Genomic DNA, 25713 nt, shown 5'->3' with positions numbered 1-25713 from the left:
AGCACAGAGCGAGGGAGGGAAGTAAGCAGGAGACTCTCTCTCTTTTCCACGCACACACACTCACACACACTCCCATACACATTCGCACCAGCTGTGCTGTTGTCAGTCTTGGAATGTAAGCACTGCCGTGAGGAGTCAGAGTCTCCACCGCTAAGCACTGCTAAGGAGTAGGAACACAGTACCGTGCACTCAGTGACACAGATGGATGCTAAGCTGTGAGAATCAAAGGTAAGGGCTTTTTCTGATTAATGTTTAAGGGTATATTTATATTTTGTCTGCTCTCAGACTCCAGGGGATGATCTGCTCCTTGCACTGTGACAAAGCCAGACTAATGCAGCAGTGTGGATATCTCAGGAAAAGAAGTGTTGGAACTTCAAAGAGCTAGAAAACAGCTGAATCAAATTAGCTGTATTTTATTTTTTGTATACCTTAAAATGTTTTATTATTTTTTTTAATTTTCTTGAATGTACAAGGAAGACTTGAAAATCAAGGAAACTTCACATTGTGATATCCAAGTAGATTCCAATTTTTTTGCCTTTTTACAAATGAAACTTAAGGATCAATTAGGGTGCTTTCTTTAAAAAAATTTTAAAAAGCTTTAGCTTTTTTAAAATTCATTATATTTTTTGACATTGTAAAATATTCAGCCCATGACACCTGTCACACAGGAGATAATATGTACCTGTAAGATACTATGACTATGTAAAATACTTAGTAGTCTGATATCCAAACTTTGTCACTTATTCTTAGTGCGATGTTCTCCATACTGTGCACCCATGGTTGCCTGCATAGCTTATATGCATGAGTATAGCCTATGCATACACCTAAGTGCACTTCTGCTGTATATATGACTCTATGTGTGTGTGTGGAGATGTATTTGTCTGTCTGCTGAAAGCCAGTGAGTGCGGCTCACACTTGTGATGTGCTGTGGGCAGATTTGATGGAGAGGCACTGTACCATTCATATCTCTAAAAATGCATGAAGGTGTTTATGATGGTGTTCGAGCACCGCAACAAGAGCAGCCAACAGTGTTACAGTGTACGTATATGTGCATGTCCTCCACAGCACAAACTTAATCCAACCCTGACTCTCTTTTTCAGCCTTTCTAGCAGCAACAGCAGCAGCCTACTCCCTCAGTGTGTTGCCTCACACGCAGACGGCTTCACAGTCACCAAAGTGATATATGAGGGTTTAGTCGTGTGCGCCAGGATGCCCGTGTAACACCATTATTGTTTAGTGCAAATTAGCCACTAACACGGTCCCTGAATTATTGTCAGCTATGGAGCGACCTTTCAGCATTAGAATGAAAAGAGGTGGAAATCCATTCTCCCACAGAGGCGAAGAGGCTCTCATGAGCATTTGCAAAGCTGGCTTTAAAGAATCAGACATGAATACATATTTGAAAAACACTACATATGTTCAAACAGAGAAGCAAGAGTGGGAAGTGAGTGCATTTTCACAACAAAATGGGAACTGTAATAAGCTCGCTTTGAATTAAATTCTAGTATTTGTAATTTCTTTCCGGTCTCTGTCTAAAATGACTTGGTCAGACTTTCATTCCTACCTAGTTACACTCTCCTAGATGCATCTCAGCATAAACATTTTTTCCTCTTTTAATCTCTTTTTGTTACCTTTTCATTGTCAACGCACCCTTTTCAAGAATAACGCCCCTGCATCCACAACCCCCTTAGAGTAGCTTTTCAACACGGAAGTGTGCACTGTATCACAAAATTGCTTTGAGGATTTCAAAACACGAGTAAAGCTTGCTGAGGTTTGCCAAAGACTGCAGCCGGCAGAGGCCGACTTGGGAAGGTCTAGGGCTCCACCAAGTGGAAGTTTGCGCAGGTGCAGCAGCTTGGTGCATCAACGCCCCTCATGCTCTGTCCGTGCTGCTCTGTCAATACCGGCAAGCAATCACTGGAGCCACTCAAACTGCCAATCACATAACACTAGTTTCTAGCACCAACCTCGCATAAATGGTTAGCATTTGTCACCGCAAAAAATACAGCATTTGCTTGCTATAAATCATGCCCTTGGACAAACAGTGTAAGTACAAAAGATCACCAAGACTAATCATGACACCAGTTCGATGACCTTGCCGCCTTCCTGTGCCCTCTCTCCATCTTAGTCTTCTCTTTTTCCAATTACTCCACCTCTGCCTGTGTTTATTCACAGCACTTTTAAAATATATTCACGCGCAGAATTCCTTGATTGTGCAACATAAGACTAGAATTTTGATGGGGTCTAAAAGTCTGTGGTTTCAAAGTGGGTCAATATTGGTGTAGGAGGTAGGAGGTTTTGTGTAGCTTTTGTGTAGCTGAGTCTTTATTATGTTGTCCTACCCTTATGTAACAATGCATCTATTCATGGATAATGTAAATGTATTGTGTTACTTTGGGGGACTATTTTCATTTGATAAATCAATGTCATCCAAAATGAATTTTTGGTTAAGTAGGGCGGTTTCCAACTCCTTTTTGTGTCTTATATCTTCACTAAACAGCTAAATCCCTTATATACTTATTAAAACATGGCAAGTCTATTCACTGCAGACATTTGCAGTAAATAGTAACCACAGTCATATTCAAGTGCCAAAGTTTGCAGCAATATTCTCCCATGTACAGAGGATTATCAGTTTATTATGCAGAGAACTCTTAAAGAGGTTTACTAGCCAGACCTCTGCTGCATATTGCATCTATAATTATTGTCTCACTAGCGTCAGAGAATAAAAGTGCAAGGTTAGCGTGCTCGGTTTGGGCTTCATGGGCAAGCCTGCATGTTCAATTTCGGGGGCATAAAATTTTACACAGACTAATGTGCAAGCCTGCGCTTTTCTAGGAAGCATATCCTGATGAACAGCTAGTTTATATCTGATCAAAGATATTCTTATTCAGCAAAACAAGAATGTATAATTTGCAGATTACAGAAACGGAGCAGAGCAGAGCAACTGCCAGACTGTGTCTTAGCCAAGATTAAGAATAACAACCCTAGACAACACTTAAAAGTAATTCTGTCCCTTCACATCTGTGTGCCTTAATGCCAAGCCATATAAGCTGCCTACAAGTTAATCTAATCATAAACAACTTTTTCTTAATAAACTCCACGATTTAATAGGTTGAATAAGCTGGGATAATTTAGTTTGCGTATACAGGATCTGGCATACATTCAGCATGCTCGCTCATCCTTTAATGGAGTGTTTGGAAGAATTCTGAAAAGAAACACTGGCCTAATGCTTAATAGGCACACCACATCAAAGATTAATATCCAGAATGCTATTAAAACTCAAGGACAGGCTGGGATGATAATTAGAAAATGCAATCACAAGCATCAGACTAGATTAATTGCAAGGCGGCGTTTCCTGATTTCGGCAATGCACGTGTCACACTAATGTCACATTATGAGCAAGAAACTAACATAAAAAATGTAGCACATCAGCAATTTACCACAATATCTACATTTCATCTCCATTACTGCGGCAATACTTGGACAAAATTAAAGTCTCTGTACTTGCAGAACGCTGGATTTCATTCATATGTGCAGCCTGTTGTTCAACATCTTTATAGTTTCTTAAAAGCTTTGGGTCAGTCCTACCATGTCAATGAAATTTGTGTTAGAGTTATTACATAGTTTTAATAGCTTTCTCCTCTACCTCATCCATATATCGTATACATTAAAAAAAACTTTGATCAGTTATTGAAGAATTACTGTTGACGTAACAGATTTCATTCATTTAAACTCCCCGAGTCACTGAGAATAAATACAATGTTTCAAATTAAGATCTATCAGCTACATGTTTTGATTTTCTATTCACAGTACTGCGTGTACTCAAATTTGCCATTTCGCTATCATCATTAGAAACATAATACTAATTTGTTCCCTGACATTAATAGATCCTTTGTTCATGTGACTTACTTCACAGTCCTTTTTTAAATTCTCTGAACAAAAGCAGAGGCATCGACTCGCATGGGCTTTTAAACAGCGTTCCCTGAGGTACACAGCGAGTGCGTGCTGGGGTAACTCTCGTACCTTAACCTTTATAAAGGGACACTGCTAAATGGGTTCTTTTAGGAAGAGAGGTAAGATTTATTAGGATTAACTTACAAAAGACCATCAATTATGCATAGACACCCAAATTACCTATCAGGACCAGTGAGTGGGGACACAGCCTTTAGTGAAGTATTGGAAGAAGACTGCCAATAACACAAAATACCTTTTCACAGGCACAAAGCCTGACAGACACCTGGGGATAATTTTGGTGGTTTGGGAAATTCTGTGTATGTCTATATGGATTTTCTCCTTTTGGAGTGCATCAAAACATCTCCAGGGAATAAAAATCTATGAAATTAGCCATCAGTAAAGGATGCAAAAATTAAGTAGAGCTAAAAATTGAGAGGAAGTGAGTAAGGAGGGTGAACTGGATGGAAGAGATGAAAAAGACAGACTTCCCTTTAGCAAGACGATCCATTTATACATATGTTAGTGGAAGTCTGTTCTGCAGCTGTAAAATGTAAGTGAACAACTGTGAAGCAGAACATTAAAAAAAATCTACAGAGGATGTTGGGGTAATATATTTTGCTCATGTCAGAAGCATACTTCTCCCAGAGGTGCCTGTATTAAGCTGTTTAAACATGCTCACCGTCTTTGAAGCATCTCATCAGTGTTTGCATATCATCAGTAATGCAAGTTATAATTAGTAAAGCGCACCACAGTCCTTTAAGATGCAGGGTGTGGAAGAGATATGTCTGATTGTGAATTCTACCATATTTACTAAACTTAAATTATCTGCATCTAAAAAAAAAAATATACAAATTTGCTCCGGCTGATTACAGGAAGATGATTTCGACAGGATGCCAGTGTTGGTAATAAAGGATGTGGAGTTGCCCATTGAAAAATTAATAGGACCTAGCAAAGTTTCCCTGCAGGCTAATCATTGCTGGCTTAGTGTGTTTCCACTGTAGTGAAAAAGCGACTAAAGTCAAGACGACCACTGCTTGACCACTCATACATCACTGGTGTTGTAGTCCCTCCATTAAAGTTTATGTAGTTTTCTAAAGCACAAGCCACTTTGTTTGTTTGTTTGTTTGCTTTTCTGGCCATCACGATTGAATGACATATTTCTAAATGCTTCTGGTCTCTGGGGGATGTTGCTGCGATGGAGACTTAAGAGTAAAAATGTAGTACTTGAATAACTGCTTCCAAGAAAAAAAAAGGAATGTCATTAAACCCTATCACATAATGAATATGTCAAAGTCAAAGATCATTTTGATACAAAACAAGAAGCACGATTCATTAAACTGAATTTGATCTTGACATCCACTCCATTGGTTATGCACTTAGATTACCGAAGTCATCTGGTGATACATTTATTATGTTTATTGTCTTGAAATTCTTTATACTTCATGCCTTTCATTTATCATTTACTTAGAAGTTTGTCAAATCAGTTCCACCACGTTAGCTTCATCTCTATTTTTATCATTAGATAAGTTCAATTTTACTAGAAAAACATATACACTCTTTTATGATGACACTATATTAATTTATTCTTAAGCTTACGGCTCTTAGACAAGCCTCAACATTAAATCATGGCTTTGAAGCTTTTAAGGTGATTGAATAACTAGTGCAGCTCTTGGCCTTGTATAGCAAAATCTGAAGGAAATCTGAAGGAAAAGTCATTGTACACAGAGTACAACGGCTTGCAAAGCTGCTGTTTTCACAAGTGCACATGCTATTTGACTGTTTTAATTGTATACTGTCAAAGTGATAGATAGGTGTCATGGTCTTTTTCTTGAATACAGTTTCCTCTTTTCACAGGGATCTAAAGGAGATCAAAGAAAGGAATACAATGTCTGTTCTGATGACACCACCTTCCAGTGCTGATCCTCTCAGAAGCTTATCACCATAATTCGGAAGTCATTCAGGACATTTCCCAGCTGATTGGATACCATGATAACCAATCAAGTTCTGCTGCTCCTCATGCTCTCTATCCTCTGGCCCACTATTGCCCTTCCTTTTGCGCCTGGGAATATTGGGAATCTGTTTGGGATGCCAGAGAGTGATGGTAAGATTCTTCAGCGGTCCAAACGTGGATGGATGTGGAATCAATTCTTTCTGCTCGAGGAATATACAGGAAACGACCATCAATATGTTGGCAAGGTAAAACGTCCAACCACATTGTCTGTAGACTAATTATAGGAGTTTTAGCTTGTCGAAGTAGTGTTTGATGTAATTGGCTGAAGATGAATGGGCTGCCAGAAATCTGGCTGTTACAGGCACAGTTACTGGAGCTATCAGACAGAAACAAGTGTACACAACCTCACTTGTTCCATGGTTTTCTTGATTACCCTGTGCAGTGTAAACATACTATTACAGCTAAAATAAAAGTACAGATTTTTTTTATGTGGCAGACAGCATTAATATAACAATAACATCCCATTTTAACAGTAATACCAAAAACAACCATTTCTGGCTTTATAATAATTTTTGTGAGATCATAATGAGACAAAAAGTCAAAGCATATAGAAGCTGAAACAGCCTGTGGACCAGCCTTTTTCAACAATATGACCATTCCTACCTTCAAATTTGAGGAGGCAGGAAATGGTTATTTTGTTGAAATAGGCATGGATGTACAAGAACACAGTGATGGGTGATACATAATACAAGAAAAACAGAAATAAAAATGAATAGACAGTGGCACCTACTGGAGTCAAACTATGGCATTTGTACATGTGTTCACCATGAAACTAAGGAGCACTTCAAAATTCGTATATGAGTTTATGCAGCTTGTTAATCACCAGCACATAGAACAAGTGCAAATTTAATATCAACATCAGGTCAAGACCATAGCAAATCCAAGCCAAACAAAAACATGAGACTCGGCTCCTGCAAGACTCTCCTAAGAATCGCCCCAAAAAGTTTTGGGACAATGCTATTCTTCTCCACCCACCTACTTCAGACAGTTCTTTGTCAGCTCACCCGTGCTAGCACCATAAAGACAGGTGTGATGGGGAGCGTTGCAGTTATCAACTCAAGGGAGGGAAATGAGGTGACTGTCGACAGCCAATTTTCTAAGAGGAAGCTGGCTTTCATCACACACCTCATTCTCTGGAGTAAACAAGTGTCTTGTGCAAGGTTGAGTACGGGGGATATGACAACTTCTTTTGCTGAAACCATCATTCTGATGTGGTGAAGAGAAAGGAACAGTAAAAATAAAAAAAGAAGAGAGGGAGGAAGAAGAAAACATATCAATCAAGAAGGCCACTGAAATTCACCTTGTTGTATTATGTGATGAAGCAGCAGAGGAAATGCTAACTATAAATGGGGCCATCCAGTGATATGTCGGTGACTGGTGTGATGTGGCTTTTTCTCGACTCTTTGATGCTTTCTGGCACCCAACTTCTGTGGCATGACAGCAATCACACTCACCGGTTCCGCACTCCTCCTGTGTCCAATATCATTCACTATTAAACTGTCAGAAAAACATGAGCCTATAATAAATTACTGGAGGGGGAAAATAGGGCAAGCACACGCTGCCATTCTGCTTTACAGAGGAAGCTGACACAAATCACTAATTCCATCAGTTTAACCACAGGGAAAAAACTGTGATGGTAACAGAGACTGGTAAACAGACAAATAATAAGTTAAGATGAAGGCACATAGCCTTTAAGGAGAGTTTAAGAGTGAACAAGTTAAAAGATCAATCAATTAGTTGTCTATGAAAAATTAATCAGTGCCCTACTTTCAACCCTACTTTAATCACTAATTTTTCTCATTTATCGAGCAAACATACCAAGCACCCCCTGGGCCCAAGTCAGTACAAGAAAGCAGGACCAATGCCAAAGATTATATAGAAAGATATACAAAAGACTGATACAGAAAACTGAGAGAGTAACTCTGACTGTTCAAAAGATGGACAGGAAAGAAAAACCCAAGAACTGCAAATAAAATAAGAAAAAAATATGAAAGATCAAAATAACTTAAGACCCTCTGACTGTCGCAAGAAACTGAATGAAAAACAAACAAGATCATATGGAAGCTAAATAACAGAAACAATGCCAAAGATGGAAAGGTCTATATGAAAGATACTCTTAATATACGACTGCAACCAGAGACTGACAATAAAAACTGAAAGGAAAACTGTAAGACTATACAAAAAATGGCCCAAAAAACTGACCTATATAAAAGATTTAATATAGGACAAAACTGATATGAAAAAACGGAAAGACTATATGAAATACAATACAAAAGACTGACAAGTAAAACTGATGGTGATAGCCTGATAAAATAAAAAAGAATGATAAGAATGAATGACGAACAAAAAAAGAGCAATATGAAAAAAAGAAAAATAATGAAAGATTTAGCTTTAACACAAGACTGTAAAAGAAAATATGAAAAATCACAAAAGATGAGGAGAAAGAAAGAATGAAAGAAAGAATTGGATATATAGATTGTAACCTTACAAGACTAATACAAAAAAAATGTGAGACCTTAAGAAAGAGACAGACAAAGGCAGATAAACAGAAAAACAAAGATCAATCAAAAAAAGCCGGATCAATGTTAAAGGTAGAAGTAAAAAATAGACAAAGAAGGACAGACAGGTATGAAGGGAAGAAAGAAAATGTAAAAAGCACTCCAGTACCCAGCACAAAGCCACCAAAGCCTCGATGGTCTTTCACATAAAGATCACTTAATGGCCTTTGTAGCGCACTGTAGCAGAACTTGTTTATTTCACATTCAATCAAAGCTCTCCAATCAGCCCCCACACACTCACTAACTCTCACTTGAGGTTGATTTCTTGGTGATGGCAATCAAATGTGATGTAAAGAACAGTCTCACACTCGTATGCCTCACGTCTCAACTGAAAAGGAAGCAGTGCACGGCTGCAAATGCACTATAATAAATGCAGATGATATTGCTTATCAGGACTTCAAAAGACACGCAGCTTTGAGGCTTACATAATGAATAGTGCAGTCAGATACCTCACAGGATGATGGAGACAAATAACTTCATTATTAAAGTCGTATTTTCAGCCAGATTCGGCAGCAGTTGTCAATTTGCTAAAAAGCAGAGTGTACTTTATGTTTTTATATATTCTATGTAGCGCGAGTGTGTAGAATCCAAGTGTAAATCCACCAAATCTCATTTTAACTGACTTTCATGGGGGCATTAATGAGTGTGAGCACTCACTGTCTGCAGCTGTGGTGCCCTACTTCTTAAGCAGGGCTGTGAAGTGTGAACGCTTGCAATGCTGAGCAATACAAGCGCAAACTTTGGATTGTGCAGCATATGAGTGGTGTGTCTGAAGTGAACAAAATCCTATTAAATGCTCGGTACACTGCATTGTTTTTGTGCCTTGTAGACAAAATGTGCTGCCTAAATTAAAACTTTCAAGGTAGCTCACTTTGTGGTGTTAATATTTTGACAATAAGTATCCTTGGCTTTTTGAAAGGCCTTGCTTAACACTCCTCTGCATGAATTTTGCCGAACCTGTGTGCGTTACAAAAAACACAAAGCGCAACAGAGATACTGTAAGCTGTACCTCTAACCAACATATTGCACATTATAGTACATGGCTCTAATAGTAAAGAATTCCTGCCTATGTCTTAAGAGACGGGGGGAGAGGAGGACGAGTGATTATTCTGTAACCGTTCTACACTCTATTTTGCTATCTCCTCTTTGCAGCACCAAGCAATGCTTACCAGAGACCTGACAAGAATTGCCAATGATTTTGGTGCTTTACTGACAATTCCTCAGTGTTTGTGCAAGGCGATTTAACTCATCAAGGCTCTCTTCTGTGCTTCTGTTGTAAGGCCTTGAAAACGTTGTGTTTGTGCTGCAAGGCCTTGAAAGGAGAGCCACTAAATCTCTGCAAATATAGTGTGGCAGTGCAAACATTAGATTTTGTAAGGGCTGTGTGAAAAACACTTTGTGCCACACTTTCTCGAGAGTGTCAATGGAAGTTTTTCTTTTTTTTTTATAGCTGTACTAGATTTACGCTACATGTTAGATGCAAAGTCTAGCACACTTGAACTGTGTGCTTCAAGAAAAAACACCCCTCATGCCTCTCCCAAAAAAAAAAAAAAAAAATATATATATATATATATATATATATATATATATGATTAAAGTGCATTACAGTACTGAGTGCAGTTTCTATAGGACATCCCAAAAGAAATAAAATCCTAAAATCCCATGTTCTTGGCTCATTGCCTTGCTGACAACAGGAGAACAGAAACACTATTATTTTTAGATGCTGTGGTATCTTTTCCTAACATTGCTTACTTGTGCAGAATCCCTCCTTATTTGCAGTTCCACTAAGTCAGAAATCTATATGGCCATGGGGAGAAAATGTTTCTTTTACCCATGGCTATGAAGGGAACGTTATGTCGACATCCAATAATTGGCACAAGTGCACAGGGAAAGGGCTTGGGTGGGGGGTGGGGGTTCAATTTAGACTAAGGGAAATATGTAAAATACAGGGCTCTGCAAAGACTGTAAAATTCCTATTATCTTTGAGACAGCTTGGCTGCACAGGTTTAGGCTCCTTTGATGGCTCATTGTTTGTTGTTTTTGCTTCTCAGCCTTCTTTTAACTGGATTAACAAACAAGCCTGAAAAATATGGTAATAATCAGATGAAAAAAAAATGTGAGAATATCATGAAAAGATGAAAAAAAAATGCAATTGCTGTGTGACATGGTCTGAAATTGCGCTGGCCTAATTATCACAGTGTTAGCACACAAGAGTATGCGAGGAGTCACAGTTTTGAATATCAATAATGAAATATGTTCTTCTTATGTTGCACAGGATTCCAGTGATGCGTAGTGAGCTAACCCTCCTATAACCTATATGCCAATATATGAAAAATTATTTTTAACGATAAGGTGACTGTGGAAATATAGATTCTTTTTGAAGAGTGCAATTGCGCATAGCCAACATATGAAGCCTATTTGAATGCAAAAATTCACACAAACAGTTTCCTGGCTGCTAAAATTACACTGTCATTCATAGTCAATAGCAGTAGCAGCTTTCACATCCATAACACATCTTAAATCCTTGGTTCACTGGCCTACGGCTCACATTCACCAACAATGAACAGACTGTCTCAGAACGCAAATATATGTGAAAATTCAAGCTGACTGATATTTCTCTTTAATAGCCTTTGGATAATAGAGATCATCTGCTTGAAAATATTTCCCCACACAGTGCCAAATGCTGTGTCTATTGTTCATCTGAACTTGACAGCATCTTGTTTTCACATGCATCCTTATTTATTTTTTAATTCTACCTGAGAATAGCTACCACTCTGGTAATACATTTCTGATTTCCATCCGGAGTTGTACTGTTGACATTATTCTTCCAACTGCAGGAAAAAATAATTAGTTTCTTCACAGCATGCAGATATTAATATTAATAAGTTACTGACGTACATTCTGTGTCCCTAACTACTTGTCATTTAAAATGTGAACCCATGAGATAGTGCTCTAAATATATCTGCTGACAGATCCAGTACAGTAATGAGCTTGAATCAAGTGTCTGTCACAGTATGCCACCATTACTCGTCTGTGACACTTAGGAGATGCTTCAAGGTGATGGATAGGTCAGAGGTGACTAATTTTAGCAATTGTTGCTGTTGGTCAGGTTCTCATCATTTTTCAAAGGCACAATCTGGAAGAAAAATCCACGACTAATTTGATTTGGAGTAATGGAGTGCGTCACACTTGATACTCTGGGTGCAAAGGCACCATTTTCAAAGACTGAACCAGATTCCTTCGTGGGTTTCAACAATTATTTCACAAAGGAACAAAAGTCAAAATTGGCAAAAGAGGAAAAACTGGCCAACTTGAGAAAGACGAGGGCAATACAAAAAAAAATCATTTCCCTCCTACCAGTAGTGCATGCAGTGGTTTTTTTTTTCTTGTTTAAAGTTAAAGAAAATCTAATTAGGGAGAAATGTAGAAGCAAAGTTCTCTAGATCATTTCCATAGGCTTGAAAAACTAACAACAGCAACTACATTTGATGTTAGCAATTGAGAAGCACTGTTGTTATTGTATGGAGAAGTGTTCAAAAGTAGAATTAAATTTTAAATAGCTTTGTACTTTATCGCCACTGGTTACACAAAATCAATGCGTCTTACTGAAAGCTGAAGCTTTCTTGTCAGCCTGAAGTCCATGACGGAAGAGTGTGCAATTCCTCCAATTGCACACCCATACAACATAACGCAATTTGTACAGGTCTGTCTTAAGATTCGTTTCAATTTTTAATATGGATCTCTCTGATTTTCAGCTGCACTCTAACATGGACAAGGGCGATGGCAACGTGAAGTACATCCTGACTGGAGATGGGGCAGGCACCTTGTTCCTGATTGATGAGAAGTCTGGGGATATTCACGCCACAAAGAGGCTGGACAGAGAAGAAAAAGCCATGTACACACTGAACGCAAAGGTTCTGGACAGAAACACCAATGCAGAGCTGGAGCCTGACACTGAATTTAATATCAAAATTCATGACATCAATGACAACGCCCCAAAGTTTGCAAAGGAAATCTACTTTGCTAGTGTGCCTGAAATGTCTGAAGTGGGTAAGTTATGGTTCGTTTAATTTTAACACTGATTAATGGACAAAATTAAATCAACAACTGTTAATTGGCTGGATAGCTACAAAATAAAACTGGCCATTTGTGCTCTGAAAAATCGCATCCCCATTGGACTAAACAATTAACTAATGATCATATTTAGCTTCTAAATCTATAAGGAAAACCATTAGTCCACATTTATTTATCTGAGAATTGATGCCATTATAATGTTAATAGAATATGGCAAAACAATTTTCAAGCAATGCAGAAAAAGCAAGCCACTATTCATCAGTCAGCTGGTTTGGTTTAATGTGACGCTGTGTTCACTTTTTTCACAGTTATTTGCTGTTTTGCGATTGTTATTCACGCGGTCAGGCTCATTGGGCATTCATAACAAGTAATGCCATTTGCCATTTTTAATAGGCGGTAGAAATATTAAAAGTTTAGATTGTCACAGTCTTTCCAATTAAGGATTTGCTTCATTGCACTCCACTTCATTCCATTCAAGTAATATAAATAAGCCAGTTGGCATGAATATAAACAAAGCTTACGAAAGTAATGCATGCAACTTGAAATCAATCCTCAATTATGCAACCACAAATTAATACACGGGAACAATCAAGGGTAAATCAAAACCCAATTGCCTATATGACAAAAAATTATATTCCATTTGGAATTCATAATGCATTTTTCTTAGACGTCCTAGCTTCAAAGGATGGCTCAGTGTCACCGCTACCCACCTCTGGACTAATAAACTTCCTTATATGTTCAGTCTGAACACACTGGTTAGCCAAGTCACCCAGCTATAAAAAAAACCAGCAGCCTCCTTTTATACTATCAGTGCTGGGACTAAGTGGGACAGATGTTCGAGGGTTCATTAGTATGCACGGAGACCGTTAGACCCAAACAGGACACGGCAGAGGTCTCCTGAATGCCAAGGACAGTATTCGCAATGTAGCACTACTGAAACGCTTGGGTGGATTATACAGGACTTAATATGGAAGTGATTTCAGTGACAGCATATCTGAGAGGAACTGAGTTCTTTCAAAGCTTGAACTTTTTTTTAGACACATCTTTAGAGTCCCCAGTGTATGTGTCCTGGTGGTAATTAGTAATTGCAAACACTCTTTCAGTCGCATAAAAAATACATAAATAAAAATGATTTAGTTGAGTGGTAATTGTACCTAGACGAGCATAAAAGCATGTCAGTTGTACCTTTATCTCTCCACACTTTGGGCTGTTAACAGAAAGGGGGGGAAACCTTTTCCATTTTTGGGGGATTATTATTATTATTATTATAGTTTCAGCTTCTCACAAAATATTTTATGACAGTAATTGGTGTGCAAAATGGCTACGGGCTGGCGTGTCATTAGTCAAAACTGCATGGCATGAATTGAAAAACTAAATGTGTATGTTATTACTACATCTTTTCATACCAGGTTTGATTTATGAGACAGAGAGAGTATTCTTTCCTTAAGGCTTGACAAACCATCATTTTTTAGTCTCACTGCTATTTAAATTAGACCCATTACCTGGGTTTAATCAAAGTAATAATTTTGACTGTGGATCCAGATGAGATCTAATCACAGTCTGAAAGTGTAGGTTATCAATTTTGATTCACTGTTTAGTCACTCGCCTATCTCGGCACGCTTGCTTTTTTGGAGAAAATTGATTTTGTTCAGAGGCCGGTCGTCGAATAAATACGAACAATATCAGGGCACTGATGGCGTTAATAATGGTCACTTTGAGCAACTGGCTTTCTGGAAATGAGTGTCAAATTTGCAGAAAACTTTCTCTATACAAATGGAAGTAAATTTCAAAAGTTGACTCAGTTACTTGATCATGTCTTGTTTTAATAAGCGCAGTAACAGAATCAATTAAAATTGACTTTCGATGTTTGTTTTGCAGGTACATCTGTTGTCACTGTAACTGCCACTGATGCTGATGATCAAACATATGGGAACAGTGCCAAGCTTGTGTATAGCATTCTACAGGGACAGCCCTACTTCTCTGTGGATTCTGAAAATGGTAAGCCAAACGCAGCAGGATCTCTTAGAAGCAGCTTCTAATGTGTTGCAATGTGTGTGAGAATTAAATCGGAAGAAGGGGGATTCATCTGACTCTCAGGGTTATTAATCCAAATAAGTGCAAGATTGATTTCTTCCACTAATTTCAGCTGAAATTTCCAATTGTGTTTGTGTTTGGCTGAAAAAAGTGTTCATGTTCGAGTTTTCTGTCAGGAAAGTAAGAGTTTAATATTTACAAGAACACTTTGGTACTTGTAGCCATGTAATCTTTCATCTTGCATATATCATGGAAGAAACCAAACATTTTGTCTGTGAGTCATAAAATATTAATAAGACAAAACCTTTCAAATCCATTAGTCCCATTATTTACGTACAGCATTTCTAAAATTGGATATAAGTAATGCCTGACATTTTGGGAAGTGGGCTGATAGGCTGTCGTACCAAACAGAGCTAGATGGGACGATCAATGTCAATTTCATCTCTAAGCATTCACTCAGTGTCAGATGGAAACAGAGATTGATGCAACCAAGCCCTGTTAAAGCAACAAACAACTGCACACTGTCTTATTTACAGAGCAATTATCTTATAATTCAAGAAGAAAATGATTTGAGAAAGTTCGATCACAACAACTGGGCTCTGTATTCACAAAGCAGGTTAAAATTCCTTATTTCCAACCATAAGCTGACCCTGAAAGGTATTGTTCTCAACAATGTTACAGAGGTTGTCACAGAATTTATTTCTAGTAAGTAAAACCAAACTAAAATTACATTTATTAAGGACTTTAAACAAAATGCTTATATTGTGTAATCATAAAAAAGAAAAGAAAAAACAGAGAAAAGTACTGCATCGTGCATCTGGTATACAAATGTAGCACTTCTGACACTAAAAAAACATTGCCAAGAAACATAATCCGGGCAGCAATTAGATTTCCCTTGGAAACTTAATTGGCAAACTAAATCAGAGGCATATAAATGTAATTTTCTAGCAGACATGGTTGCGACAGAGACAGAATTGATAATAATCTCATCGCATTTACAGTAAGAGAGGAAATAATTTCTCAAAATAAAATGTATCTTTAAAACAGCAAAAGTGGTGACTAACTTTTTCTTTTTTCTTATTTCCAGGCACGATAAAGACAGCTCTCCCTGGTATGGACAGAGAAGTCAAGGAAAACTACCAGGTTGTGATCCAGGCTAAAGACATGGCTGGGCAGATGGGAGGGCTTTCAGGAACCACTACAGTCAGCATCACTCTCTCTGATGTAAACGACAGTCCGCCTCGCTTTGCGAATCGTAAGAGGCCTCCCTCTTGTACTTTATTGTTTTGCAAAGCATTTTAAGACGAGTTTTGTATCTATGTACAATAAAAATGATCATGGATTAATGAAGCAAGCACGCAACCAAAGATTTACCCATTTAATGTCATGTTTAGATTCCTTCCGTGTGACTGCTGTCGAGTCCACAGTGATTGGAGCTGCTATTGGGCGAATTAAGGCTGATGATCCAGATGTGGGCCGTAATGCTGAGATGGAGTACACCATAGTTGGTGGTCATGACATTTTTAATATTATCACTGACCAAATCACACAGGAGGGAGTCATCATAATAAAAAAGGTACCTCAATTCTATTTCATCTTCTGTTTCTCTCTATTTCTTATACTATTTTATATGTGTTTTCCACAGTCACTGTTCAAGTAACCAGCTAATGTCATAGCTGTAACATCAGACAAAAAAAGTAGTTACATTATTTCACATTTTGTAATTGGTTTGAATATTCCAGATTTGGGAAAAAGTTTGAAATATAGCCCAAAAGTATGGTTTTGATTTTAATTTGACATAAGATATATAAAATATCTAAAATAAAGATCATTTAACTTCAAACAGTAAGTCAGGACAGCATAGTTTCAGATTAGATATTAGTTAGCAGTTTTGATGTAAGAAGAATATGACAGCCTATTTTTGAACTGAAATGTAAAATCACCCTAAGGTAGTAAAAGGAATAATATAAATATTTGTGCTACAAATTCTCTCAAAAGATCCCCAGATCAGTATTCCTTATTTGGATTTGTAACCTAGAATTTGGAATATGATTAAGATAAAGGCAGACAAATGAAAAGCAATCAATTGCACATCAAAATCCTGGAGGCAGATAGTTTTTTTCCCCCTTTCTTTTTAAATGGAAACGTCTACAGCTTGACTTCTGATGTGCTTTCATCTCCAGCCACTGGATTATGAAACTAAGAGGGACTACGAGTTCAGAGTGGAGGTGAAAAATACCTACTTGGATGCAAGGTTCATCCATGGTTTGCAATTCAAAGACTACGCCACGGTCAAGGTAACGGTAGAGGATGTGGACGAGCCCCCAATTTTCACCAGGAACCCTTACATCATCGAGGTGCACGAGGACACGGCTGCTGGCAGCTTCGTTGGTGTGGTATCAGCCAGGGACCCAGATGCTGACAACAAGCCAGTCAAGTATGCTACAGGGCTCAGAAGTGCTGAGGCCTTACACTGTGCCAGACTCTTTGAGTAAAATGCCAAATAGCTTTCCTAGCCTACAACAACAAATTCCCTTTCATCTGGAATTAGGTACTCGCAATTTTGTAAACTTGCAAAACAATCAATGGCCTGTTAAGCAAAGATTTCCTAACCAGCCAATTGGGTGTAATGCTTTATTGTAGTAATTTGATTGTTTCAAAACTCATTGTCCCAGCTTTAATTATACCAGAATAAAATCAATGCAAAAACAAGCAACACATGGACGAAATACAGTCTCCTCTTATCAGTTTTATAGAGTGAGGATTAAAATGTGCCCACTTAGTTAAATCTAATCCATCAGCCAAGCCATGTGTCAGTGTAGAAGGGGGGGAGAATATTATTCATGGGTCCCTCCTGGTGATTTCCCAGTGGAAGATGGCGGCAGCATTGTGAAGTGAATACAGACTGTTTATTTCCCGGAATTATGTAAGCCCTCTGTGGCACTGCACAAAGTCAAAGTGAAAGAGCCTAATTTGCTGTATCGATTCACACAGCTCAGCGCCGCCGTTCCACACATATGGCGCCTGCCCATCTCTGACACAGAGATATGCTGCTCTTGGCCAATGCCACATGGCGTATTGTGTTGCATATTCCAGTTTCACTTGTGTATGAAAGGTGACTATGACAAATGAGCAGGCTCACAGAAAGATGTATCATCTTTTGACAATGGGGAGCCTGGAAAGCAGTTTCTTTTGCAGGAATTAATGCACTTTGTAAAACACAATTTTAAGTAGATAAGGACGTTAGTGTGTTTTTTCTCATAAAGACAGCCCCGTGCAAGCAGAATGACTTTTAACTGGTCTTCATTTTACAACAACAATAACACTAATCTGTTGTAGAGTTAACATGATTTGGTCTGTTTGGAGATTTGTGAGCACTTCTATCTCACTGGTATGAATAACTACGTTATTTCTTGCAGATACTCCATTGATCGACACACAGATCTGGAGAGGCTGTTCAACATTGATTCTGTGAATGGGACCATCACAACACTGAAAGCACTGGACCGAGAAACATCCAAATGGCACAACATTTCTGTGGTGGCTACAGAAATAAGTAATTGTTGTTTTTGATATCCAATTTATAATAATAATAATAATAATTTTTCATCTGTGCCGTAAATAACTGAAATTATTTTATGTAATCATTTTAGATAATCCACGTCAGACAACTCGAGTGCCAGTGTTCATCAAGGTGTTGGATGTCAATGACAACGCCCCCGAGTTTGCCATGTCCTACGACACATTTGTCTGTGAGAATGTCAAGGCAGGACAGGTATCAGTGGTTTCCGTCATTATCATGGTTTCATGGGCAAAATAAGGATATATATAAATGGCACTGAAGCACAGGGTCAAATTCGTCAGCTGCATATATTGCATAAGTATTCACACAACAGAAAATACTTAGATGCGACTGTGTTCCCAGACACAATTTTCATGACACAATTACATTTAAATCTGCTGCTTGTATTGGCTTGGGATGCTGTTGGAACCCTGCTTTAGAACTACTTTATTTATTTGGGATAGTGTATTATCCTGCTGGAAGCACCTGACATGGAAATTTAATGCTGTTTACATCAAATTCTGACCCTGGTATCCAAATTTTGCAGCAGAAATCAAGACTCATCAGACCAGGAAACCTTTTTCCAATATTGTAATTGTCTAACTTTAGTTGAGACAATGCGAAATGTAGCCTCAGTTTGCTAATCGTAACTGATGGAAGTGGTGCCTGGTATAGTTTTCTGCTGCTGTACATTCAGAGATGCTCTTCTGCATACCTTGGTTTGGTTTGAGTTACTGTTGCCCTCCTATCAGCTCAAAGCAGTCCGGCCATTCTCCTCTGACCTCTGGTATGAACAAGGTATTTTCTCCCAAAGAACTGCAGCTCACTGGATAGTTTCCGTTTTTTAGAAAATACTATGTGAACTCTAGGTTATACAGGAAAATCCCAGTACATCAACAGCTTCTGAAATACTCAGACCAGGCCATGTATCACAAACAACCATGCCATGTGGAAATTCACTTACATCACCTTTCTTCCCTATTCTGATACTGAACTTAAGTTGGTCATCTTGACCCTGTCTAAATGTCTAAATTTAGAGTTTGAGTTGTAGCCATGTGAATGGACCAATTCTCATCCACACTACTTCATAATTCATATTTGTGCTTCATTAAATATCCCAAATCCTGAAACTGACAAATGTCTTAAAAGTTATTCCAGTGTTTTACGATATTAATTGCATATATTCATATGCTTTCTAATGCGTTGCCCTAACCTTTTGTTCTGATTTTTTACAGTTGATTCAGACAATAAGTGCTGTTGACACAGATGAACCTCTCGTGGGACACAAGTTTGTGTTTAGTATAAGTCCCACCAATCCCAATTTTACCATTGATGACAGGGAAGGTAAAATATTCTTCTCTTTTTTTACCATTTTTACTCTTAGAAATAGTCATAAATACATCCTCATTAATAAACAGTGATTCAAAATCAAAAGCCTTGTGCGATTACAGGGTTTTTTTCTGATGTTGTAATTTTTGTACTCTTTCTTGAAGAGCTCTAGTTGATTGCCAATTATCTTTCACTGCACAATAAACACAGTGGAAATGCCAACCTTCACAGTCAGATATATTGGACTGCACTGTGTTACAAACAGATTTTAATTTTATCTGCCCTACAATAGAAAATATTTGCTTTTCAAGAAAGTGGAAATGCTCATGAAGCTTTTCAAACAAGATATGCAATGGTTGTTCAGTAGCCATGCAGTAACAGGTCTGAAAACTTTACATGTTTTTTCAGTTTTCTCCATTTAGTCTAAGACTTTAAATAATGGCATGTATACTGTAAGATAATGTGACATAACAGACTCATAACAAGGACAAATATTCACAATTTCAACAAACAAACACAACTTCATACTTGGACCAGGTTACTGTGCCTTTGAATGAAGATGTCTATAATTACCTAATAAGCTGCAATTTGCTCTTTTATAATAAAAGCCTTTATTTACAGAAATAAAAAGAAAGCTATTCTAAAATCTCGTCATTGACAAGGTCTGAATGTTTCCACAGATAACACTGCCAATATCCTGACACGGAGGGGAGGTTTCAGCCGCCGTGAGATGAGCATGTACCTCTTGCCTGTAGTGATCTCTGACAACGACTACCCCATTCAGAGCAGCACCAGCACACTGATCGTGCGCGTGTGTGCTTGTGACAGCCGTGGAAACATGCAGTCGTGTAACCCTGAGGTCTTGCCCTTCTCAGATGGTCTCACAACTGGAGCTCTAGTGGCCATACTGCTCTGTGTCATCATCCTTCTCAGTAAGTTCACTCTTGAGTTCAGTTCAGTTTTATTTATATAGCGCCAAATCACAACAGCAGTTGCCTAAAGGTGCCTATGAAATCTGTTTTTTTTTTGGGGGGGGGGGTTTCTCTCTGCTTTTTGTGAGTCTAATGAAAGAAGTAAAAAGTCTTGACCAAAAATAATAAAACAATAAATAAATATAATAATAATTTTAAACTAACTTCCCTTTAGGGTAACTAGCCAGGCCTGCTTTATTGTGTTAGTGACCAGTTTGGTCACTGACAATGGATGTTCATGGGATCATGAAAACTTTAACTTCTTATTCTTGTAATGTTTGCTTCTTCATTTAGGCACAACAGTATTCAGTGCAAATAATAGCAACTCGGTTCTCATATTCAATTCAAGTCAGTGAAAACAATTATAAATCATTCAAAATAAAAACAGCTGCAGCTCCATCTCTATTACCGTATTTTAACAAGTTGCACAACTCTATAAAGTAGGGGTGTAACATATCTAGTTACAAATGAGCAAAAATCAAACAGTGGAAAAAAAAGTAGAAAACCAGTATATTTTTAAGTATCCACTTGATGGAAAAACACTGAGGGTAAAGGTGTATGTACAAGGCAAGACATTATTGTGCTCTAAGTGTAATATAGGGGTGAGATGTGAGCAATAAAAGCAGTAAGGAGACTTTAAAGTGAGATTACTGTGAAGAAAACAATATAATAGTTTAAGCAAATAAGATCCAGGTAAAACCTGCTGGGAGTAAAAGATTTTCTGGTGGAAACCCAGAAAACCACAGCATCATCAGGTTAGCTAAAGAACATCTGTTGCCATGGAAGAACTCTTGGTTTATGAGACGTGGCAACAAAGAAACTGGATTTAAGAAACATTGTTACAAGTAAAGCACTTATTGAAATGAACAGAATTCTGGCTGATCCTACTTTTATTCATTGTTTTTTGGAAGAGGTCTGTGAAGATTTTTTATTCCTTTGTTTTTTTAAATCGAGGCTTACCTGTCTTTGAAGGTCACATCAAACCCATTGGTACACATGTTTAGTTATCTGTCTACTTCTTATCCAACCTTATTACCATTGCTACCATGGTTATGTTGAGAACTTGCTGTTCTTTTGGCATATTAGCAGTTACCATAACTCCAAAATGCAAAATTATCACCCCAGGCAGGCCTTATACGCATCATGCTGCAGGCAATTTTGGCTGAAAAAGTCAATAACATGGACCAGAGTGACTTGTTTGCTCAAGTACATGCTGTTAAGTGGCCGCATGGAGTCGAACAACCGAATCTCTCTTCTATCACAAGGTCTGCCATTATAAACAGGGAATTGATTAAAAGGTTGGACTCCCAAATTTTTTTCCCTAAAAGATGCCACTCTATCTAGGGACTCCACTTTGACTGGCAGCAGCTTAGCATCTTAATATGTTAAAACAATGATTAAATCCTGCACTAAAGAATAGCTGATTTAAGTATTTCACAGTCAAACATTACAGATTGTTTTAACAATAACAGAGTGAAGTGCCTCAGTCTACTTCATATGAGCTGGCTGATGACCATAAAAAGCTTGCAAACCATAGTGAAGATGGCTTATACAAAAAAGGTTTAAAATAGAAACCTGCCTTTGTAATACCAGTGACCATGTTCCATGCAAACAAATGTGGCCAGTACAAGGATGCCACACATCAGCACTTAAACCAGGTGGTTCCAGTTGTCATGGAAACTTAGTTACGTGTTAAACTAGTGTTACTAAATGAGATGAAAACGCTAACACCAAAAATACCCACTGTAATGTTCTCCTTAAGGAGAATTGAGGGTACAAAGTAGCTTATTGAGAACACAAGGAGTTGTGCAATTTTAGACATTTGAACAGACTATTACATTTGGTATGGATAACAAATAGAATCAAGGACCCTGAGAAAATCTTTAAAATATCTTAAATTATATAACTGGTAGCAAAGTGCAACATGGGGTCTTTCTGGATTCCTTTTAAAATGTGAACAATCAAACATAATTACTTTTGTCTCAAAAAGGAGTACAATGGTGCTTCTAGGCACCCTTCATTAAGACAAAAAACCACTTAACTAAACAGTCGGTATTTCTCTGGGAGGTAAGGTTGTATGCTCCTTCCTAAGTAATAAAGCATTTCTTTCAGAAGTCCTTGTGATCCGCAGTCAGGGAACAGCAGTAGCAGTTCTACTGAGGAGAATTTTAAAAAACATGTAGGAGTATTTTTTTAAGTGCATGTCCAATAAGTAATGGGTTTCAACCATCACTGAACCTTACCTCCTCTGTCAGCATAATACTTGATAGAAGCACTTAAGGCTTAGGATTCCTTGCAAACTGCTGAGGGCAAAATAAAAGACAAGTACAGATCTGTCCTCATGAATGTGTATGTGTTTACTCCTCTGTCCCTAACCTTTTTCATGAGATGAATTTGACCCTTTTCCTCCTTCCTTCTGTCAAAATATTGCTTTGGAGTTTGGTGTGTTCCTCGAGTGACTAAATTTCTAATACAAGCTACCAGATTTTCTTGTGTCTGTCTGCTTTAATTCCAAATTTTAAATTCTGTCAGGGCAGACCGCATTGCACAAATTTAGTGTGCTGAAGGTTAAACTCTGCACTCTCCTCTTGAGCAAAATATCATGACATCTGCTCATTATCCAACACTTTTCGCGCTTGAAGCTCCCTGACAGACTGTCTCATTCACCTCTGCTTGACTCCAAAAGACAGGCACTGAGCTGGAGCAGTTCGTCATAGCTGGTCCATATCTTGCTGCATCTCCTTAAAAAATGACGCTGGTCAATCACAAATGTTCCTAAAGTACACTACTCAGCAATATAGCCTGAAGGCATTAAAATTAACGTCCAAGTGGGATGCAAGTAGAAAACTATGCTACCTGTGTTATCTTTTTATCTGATGAATAGCAGGTTAATTTAAAATAATACATTTCTTCCAAAACTGTCACTCACTGAAAACATGCTCACTCTGCAATCTCCTATTCTCTTTTACTACTGGGGAGAAAAAAAGATGAGGATGCATGTTAGAGAATGAAAAAGGGTCCTCTAACCATCGTGCATTTTGTACAGTGAATGTAACATTCAAGGGGGAAAGAAATAAAAAGCTTTTTCACTGAATCTTCAATAATAGGAGGTGAATGCCTGAGGCAGTGTTGAGGATTTGTCACTGGTAGCAAATGTGTTTCCCCTATGTGCCTTTGCTCTCCTGTGCTCTTTAATGCATGACACATGTTCGGAGGCAGACATCTTATGCTGTGCTTTCTCTCTCTGCATTTCCCGCTGATTCTTGTGTAGTGATTGTGGTGCTGTTTGCTGCCCTGAGGAGACAGAGGAAGAAGGAGCCTCTGATCATCTCCAAAGAGGATGTCAGAGACAACGTTGTCAGCTACAACGATGAAGGAGGTGGAGAGGAGGACACTCAGGCCTTTGATATTGGCACGCTGCGCAACCCAGAGGTGATGGATGCTAACAAGCTACGCAGGGACATCATACCCGAAATGCTGTTTCCCTTTCGGAGGACATCACCTATAAAGGATAACACGGATGTCAGGGACTTCATTAATGGGAGGCTTCAGGAGAATGATTCAGATCCAACAGCACCCCCTTATGACTCCCTGGCCACGTATGCTTATGAGGGCACTGGGTCACTGGCAGAATCCCTCAGTTCCCTGGAGTCCGCTGCCACTGAGGGGGACCAGGAATATGATTACCTCAGCAACTGGGGACCACAATTCAAAAAGTTGGCAGAGATGTACATAGGGAAGAGCCCTGGCAGAGAAACTTAGACAAAAATAGTCTCTCTTTTCCAAGTCCATGCTTCTCTGTCTGTTTATCTAGCTATCTGGCTAGCCAGCTATTTGTCTAGTCAGTTAGCTAGCCAGCTAGTTGACTGTCTGTCTGCCTATCAAGCTATCTATCTGTTTGTCTAGTTTGCTAGCTAGCTTGCTAGTTAACTAGTTGTCCATTTGATTCTCATAAATGTGTGTGCAGGCACAAAAATAAACACACACACACACACACACACACACACACACACACACACACACACACACACTTAAACAAAAATCACTGCTATCCACATGTGGATGCTAAAATGAAAATTAAGACTTGAACTGTGCAGAATTTTCTCTTAATGGAGATACAGTATAAATCTCAAAGTTTTACTGTTTTTGGTCATAATCAGTAAAGATGCCTTTGAATTTTAGGATTTTTTGTGAACAATGATGTGGACAATGTGTTTTGTAATTGACATGAGCGATAGTAGTATTGTATACTATCAATGTTTAATGGTACCGGACTGGGTTTGGGTGGGATAGGGATGGAGTCGAATGGCTTTTCGAGCCAGCTCCATTAAATACTGTACATGTACAAAATGTTTTTAACGATGGACATCCTATATACTATTTGCTATATCTGTTTGACAAGCAATGTTCATGTGAATGGTTGGTGCAGTTTATTTGTCAAACTGTGAATTCATTTCATCATATAGGTGTAACATGTAATGGAAAGTGTATGTTGTAGAAAACTGTCATACACTGAATTCATGCTGTTTGAATGCTGAGTCATATTGTTTTATATTTATATTTTTATACTTATTTTCTTAATAAAACAATGTAAAAAAGAAACCACACATTTCCAGTTACGTAATTTCAACTAATGTGGTTCATTAAACTGCTTTTGTGATGAAATACAGAAATAACCAGAGAACTGTAGCTATTCACTGAGTAAAAACATGTTGGATCTGATATTGACAAACTGTCTGAATTGAACAAATCTGTAAGAGGTACTAAACTGGGCTTGGCAGATATGATGTGTAAAATAACTGACAGTGTAAGAAGCGGGTAGTTGTGCTATAAATCACCATCCTGATAAATCTGTATTTGGAGAAATATGGAGTATTTAGAAAAGTACACAATTCAGAGACTCACTTCTTCTGATTTTCATTTGGATTTTCACGAAAGTTTGGATTTGAAAATGTATTTGGGTTTTGTTTTTTCCTTTCCCTTGCGGGCAGCAAACTGCGTTTTCCTAGAAACATTACACCAAACTCTATGTAGTTTATTTCACACTGATCTGCATTTTATTTTTAATAGAAGGTAACAGTGGGTGGCTTTGGAGAACCTCCCATCAATGTCTTTCTTATGTTGCTTCATTAGGTTACAGATCTTAACACCTACAATCTCACTGCTGTAGTGCCAGTTATGTAGGTGCCGTCCTACTTTTAAGCACTTTTCAGTATTCCA

General features: G+C 38.2%; 1 protein-coding gene across 1 annotated transcript; it reads left to right on the top strand.

Annotated features, from left to right (window-relative positions):
* On the top strand, positions 1-25301 carry LOC146662502 (cadherin-10-like). Its single transcript, XM_085417832.1, has 12 exons — positions 1-228; positions 5809-6150; positions 12279-12573; positions 14476-14595; positions 15719-15886; positions 16026-16207; positions 16815-17068; positions 18051-18187; positions 18285-18406; positions 19429-19537; positions 20203-20454; positions 23765-25301. The coding sequence occupies exons 2-12, from the start codon at positions 5941-5943 to the stop codon at positions 24253-24255; spliced, it is 2340 nt and encodes a 779-aa protein (XP_085273958.1). The 5' UTR covers positions 1-228; positions 5809-5940; the 3' UTR covers positions 24256-25301.
* Positions 25302-25713: the final 412 nt, after the last annotated feature.

This window comes from Rhamphochromis longiceps, linkage group LG9, assembly GCF_057381845.1.
Source record: "Rhamphochromis longiceps isolate RC_006_pf linkage group LG9, R_longiceps_female_GT1.1, whole genome shotgun sequence".
Classification (NCBI taxonomy): domain Eukaryota; kingdom Metazoa; phylum Chordata; class Actinopteri; order Cichliformes; family Cichlidae; genus Rhamphochromis; species Rhamphochromis longiceps.
Note: the sequence above shows the minus strand (reverse complement) of the source record. Positions and strands in the feature narration are given on the sequence as shown.

Bases quoted from the DNA above. Each gene is read 5' to 3' on its own strand.
- LOC146662502 (XM_085417832.1), top strand. From the start codon at position 5,941: ATGATAACCAATCAAGTTCTGCTGCTCCTCATGCTCTCTATCCTCTGG. The intron at 6,151-12,278 runs GTAAAACGTCCA...TCTGATTTTCAG, and splicing joins ACCATCAATATGTTGGCAAG to CTGCACTCTAACATGGACAA. The intron at 18,188-18,284 runs GTAATTGTTGTT...TAATCATTTTAG, and splicing joins TGTGGTGGCTACAGAAATAA to ATAATCCACGTCAGACAACT.